Source organism: Penaeus monodon, chromosome 1 (genome assembly GCF_015228065.2).
Source record: "Penaeus monodon isolate SGIC_2016 chromosome 1, NSTDA_Pmon_1, whole genome shotgun sequence".
NCBI lineage: Eukaryota > Metazoa > Arthropoda > Malacostraca > Decapoda > Penaeidae > Penaeus > Penaeus monodon.
Window position 1 is genome coordinate 17,661,174 of NC_051386.1, and position 5,000 is coordinate 17,666,173.

The following is a 5,000-nucleotide window of genomic DNA, read 5'->3' on the forward strand; positions in this document are numbered from 1 at the left end:
CATCATCTCATCTCTCTCGCTCCTCTCTCTCTCTCTCTCTCCTCCTCTCTCGTCTCGCTCTCTCTCTCTCTCCCTCCCTCCCTCGCTCCCCTCCTCCCTCTCTCCTCTCTCTTCTCTCTTCTCTCTCTCCTCCCCTCTTCTCCCTCCCTCTCTCTCTCTCCTCTCTCTCTTCTCTCTCTCTCCTCTCTCCTCGTCTATCCTCCTCTCTCCTCTCTCTCGTCTCTCTCTCCATCGTCTCTCTCTCTCTTTCTCTCTCTCTCTCTCTCTCTCTAAGATGTGGATAATTCTATTTCTGTTACCAGTGGACCACGGTGGCTGTTTTCCACGTGGATCCAATGTCCAAATAAGAACCAACCCGCTCAGAACGAGGGCGGGAGTCACATTTTATTATCTGACCTCGTTTGACCGGGATCTGTGCTAAGCTACCACCGCACTAAGGTCAGCTCCCGCCCTCCTCCTCCGGTCAGCTGACCGTGTGACCCTCCGGCCCGCCCGATTTATAACTAGACATGTCGTGTGTGTTTATACTGGCGTGGTATCGAACTTCAGAATACAGATTCTAGAGAGCCGAATCCAGTATCACTAACCCTTCAAGCCAATGTAATTGGTTTCTTATATCCGTTATACTCTCTCTCTCCCCTCTCACCTCATCCCTCTTCTTTCTCTCTCTCCTCTCTCTCCCTCCCTCTCACCTCTCCCTTCCCTCTCCCTTTCCTCTCTCCCTCCCTCCCTCTGCTTTCCTCTCTCTCTTCTCTCTCTCCTCTTTCTCTCTTCTCATGTCTCCCTCTCGCTTCCTCTTTCTCTCTCTCTCTCTCGATCTCTCTCCTCTCTCAGCTTCATCATCTCTCTCTCTCTCTCGATCTCTCTCTCTCTCTCTCTCTCTCTCCCTCTCTCTCTCTCCTCCCTCCCGCCCCTCTCCTCTCTTCCTTCCCTCTCCTCTTCTCTCTCTCTGCCTCTACTCTCTCTCGTCCTCCTTCTCGTCTCCTCTTCTCTCTCTCTCTCCCCTCTCTCTCTCTCTCTCGTCTCTCTCCTACCTCCTTCTCTCTCCATCTCGTTATCTCTCTCTTCTCTCTCCATCTCTCTCCCCTTCTCTCTCGTCTCTCTCCTCCCTGCGTCTCTCTTCCGTTCCGTCTCTCCGGTCTCCTCTCTCCCTCTCTCTCTCTCTCTCATCTCTCTCCTATCTCCTCTCTCTCTCCTCTCTCCGCAGAAAGACCCCTCTCTCTCTCATCTCTCTCCTCTCTCCTCTCTCTCTCTCCTCTCGCTCTCTCTCTCATCTCTCACTCTCTCTCTCTCTCTCTCTCTCTCTGCTTCTCCTCCCCCCCCCTCCCTCCCTCCTGTCCCCTCTCTCTCTCTATCTCTCTCTCTCTCCTCTCCTCTCTCTCTCTTCTCTCTCTCCTCGTCTCATTTCTCGTCCATCTCGTCTCTCTCTCTCTCTCCTCCTCCTCTCTCGTCTCTCTCTCCTCTCCCTCTCCTCTCTTCGTCCCTCTCCTCTCCCTCCTCCCTCTCCTCTCTCTCTCTCTCTCATCTCGTCCCTCTCTCTCTCTCTCTCTCTCTTCCTCTCTTCCTTTCTCTTACTCTTTCTCTCCTTCAGTCTCTTTCCTTCTCTCTCCCTCTCTCCCTCCCTTGCATCCACTTTCCTTCCCTCCCACTCTATCGATCTATCTATCTGTCTCTCCTTGTGTGGATACAAAACACCACCGAAAAAAGGAAAACCCAGACAAACAGACCTGCCCCTCTCCCCCTCGCCCCCTTCCCCCCGCCCCCCCGCCCCCTCCCCCTCGCCCCCTTCCCCTCGCCCCCCCGCCTTCTCGCCCCCTCCCCCTCGCCCCCTTCCCCCCGCCTTCTCGCCCCCTTTCCCTCGCCCCCTTCCCCCCGCCCCGTCGCCCCTCCCCTTCTCCCATCAGACGTATAGGCCTAGGCACAGAGGGCCGAGCGCGAGTGAGCTCAAGGCCGGTGGTGGCACCTCGCTCGCGTCTCCAGCGGCCCTTTGATTTCCTTTCTGCACTGCGACTGGAACGCCCACGAGAAAGGGAGGGACGGGAGAGAGAGAGGAGTGAGTGAGTGAGTGAGTGAGTGAGTGAGTGAGTGAGTGAGTGAGTGAGTGTGAGTGAGAGAGAGAGAGTGAGAGAGAGAGAGAGAGAGAGAGTGAGAGAGAGAGAGAGAGAGAGAGAGAGAGAGAGAGAATATATGCATACATACATACATACATACATACATACATACATACATACATACATAACACACACACACACACACACACCCACACCCACCACACACACACCACACATCATACATACATACATACATACATACATACATACATACTACATACATACACACACACACACACACCACTTCCCACCCACACAACACCACACACACACACACACACACACACACACACACACACCACACACACCACATACTTGTATAGCACCACCAGTATATATAAAGTATATATGCATGTATGTATGCATATAGTTCTGTATGCACGTCTATTCGTCTCTACATCAGCTTCCGTATATCAGAACATCCATATTACATCCCAAACTCAACCATTATTTTACTCAACTATTATTATTATTATCATTATGAAGTATTCACAACCATTTACACCAACCATATTAAAATTACCCAAAAGCCGAATTATTACTTTGTTAGCTAGTATTATTATTACTATTATTATTATGATCATCATCGTCATCGTCATCATTATCATCGTCATCATCATCGTCGTCATCATCATCATCATCATCATCAATCATCACATCATCAAGCATCATCATAATTATCATCGCCATCATCGTCATCATCATCATCATCATCATCATCATCATCATCATCATCATCATCATCATCATCATCATCATCATCGCCATCGCCATCGTCATCATCATCATCGTTGTCGTCGTCATCGTCATCATAGTCATCATCATCATCATCACAGTCATTATTATTATTATTATTATTATTATTATTATTATTATTATTATTATTATTATTATTATTATTAAGTAGTAACGTGATTCCGCGTTACATCCCAAAGGAATCACTAATTTTGTTCAGTGTTATCATTACTATCATTATTGTTATTATTATCACTGTCAATTATGCACATCCCACTGACTTAACTGCATGAGCATTTTGACCTGTCCGTGTTGCCTCCGAAAACTTAATCATTGTTTTCATCATTATTATCATTATTGTGTTTAAGTATTGACACCCATTAGCGTTAACCAAGTTCATCCACTTTCCCCAACTTCCTGAAGCTCGATCATTATTTCCATTATCACTAATTATTCACACCAACTACATTAAAAAAAAGGAAAACAAAACAATTAACGTGTCCCTCCTCCCTTCCCTTCCAGCCTTCTGCGACGAGGCCCCGAACCTCAGGAAGCTGTGCATCGGCATCACCGGAGACGCGATGCTGTACTCGATGTTCCGGCTGAGCGCTGAGCCCGTGTCCTGCCCCTTCCACGGCCCGCTCACCTTCACCTACTCCAAGGGCTACGGAGACTGCACCAACCCCGTCTCGCAGGTGAGCTAGGGCAAGGGGGACGCCGGTTTACTGGTTTCTGCTGGTGTTGTTGCTGTTTTTGTTATTGTTATTGGTATTATTGTTATTGTTTCTCTCTCTCTCTCTCTCTCTCTCTCTCATCCTCGTCTATCTCTCCTCTCTCTTCTCTCTCTCTCTCTCTCGACTCTCTCGACCTCTCGTCTTCTCTCTCTTCTTTCACTCTTTCTCCTCTTTCCTCTTTCCTCTCTCCTTCTCTCTCTCTCTCGCTCTCTCTCTTCCTCTCTCTCTCTCATCTCTCTCTCTCTCTCTCTTTCTTTTAACCTCTGCCTCCTCTCTCTCTCGTTCTCTCTCTCTCTCCTCTCTCTCTCTCTCTCTGTCTCTTTCTTTACCCGCTGCCTCACTCACTCACTCACCTCACTTCACTCCTCTCTCTCTCTTCGTTCTCGGCATTCTCTCTCGTCTCTCGTCTCTGCTCTCTCTCTGTCTCTTTCTTTTACCCTCTGCCTCTCTCTCTTGACTCTCTCTTTCTCTCTCTCTCTCTCCTTCTCTCTCTCTCTCTCTCACCTCTCTCTCTCTCTCTCTCTCTCCTCTCTCTCTCTCTCTCTCGCTCTCTCTCTCTCTCTCCCTCTCCTCTCTCTCTCTCTCTCTCACTCGTCTCTCTTCTCTGCTCTCCTCTCTCTCTCTCTCCCTCGCCATCTCACCTCCCCCGCTCTCTCTCTCTCTCTCTCTCTCCCTCGCCCTCTTCTCTCTCTCTCTCTCTTCCTTCCTCCCTCCCTCCTCCTAATAGACTCCCTCCCTGCCTCTCTCTCTCTCTCTCTCTCGTTTCTCTCTTTCTCTCTCTCTCCACGTCCCCCACCCTTTTATCTCTCTCCTCTCTCGTCATATCTCGTCTCTCTCTCTCATCTCTACCTCTCTCTCATCTCTCTCTCGATCCTCTCTCTCTCTCTCTCTCTCTCACACACACACAACACACACACACAACCCACCCTTACACACACACACAACACACCCACACCCACACACACGCACACACACACACACACACCACACACACACACACCACACACACACACACACACACACCCACACACACACACACACACACACTTACACCACACACACTTTAACATTTTTACATATAACCACCCACCCCACCCCTAACATTTAATTATAACCAAAAATATTTTAAAAAAACGATACCCCCAACCCCCTTCCCCCCCCCCAAAAAAAAAGAGAGAGGAAAAAAAATCGAAAATGGCACAGGCATTGCATTTCGTGGGTGCAACGGTCTTCGTTCGCGGTTCATTTCCGGTTTGCGTCGCGAAGGCTGTTGCAACGGGCAATTGCGTGAAGAAGGAATATGTGTTTGACCCGCGCCAGTATGGGTTTCGGGGCAGTGACGTAACGGGCGGCGGTGTAACTGTTACGTGTTAAGCGTTACGATCCGTGGGTGACGGAGAAAGCGCGGCGGAGCTGAGAG

The 5,000-nt window shown here is 49.3% G+C and overlaps 1 protein-coding gene across 3 annotated transcripts in view; it reads left to right on the plus strand.

Annotated features, from left to right (window-relative positions):
• LOC119597683 overlaps window positions 1-5,000 on the plus strand; it is a 138,197-nt gene that overhangs the window by 123,744 nt on the left and 9,453 nt on the right. For all 3 annotated transcript variants that reach the window (XM_037947470.1, XM_037947398.1, XM_037947325.1), the window contains one exon: window positions 3,369-3,541. In XM_037947470.1, coding sequence (XP_037803398.1) covers window positions 3,369-3,541 — 173 coding nt within the window. The remainder of the gene's footprint in view (window positions 1-3,368; window positions 3,542-5,000) is intronic.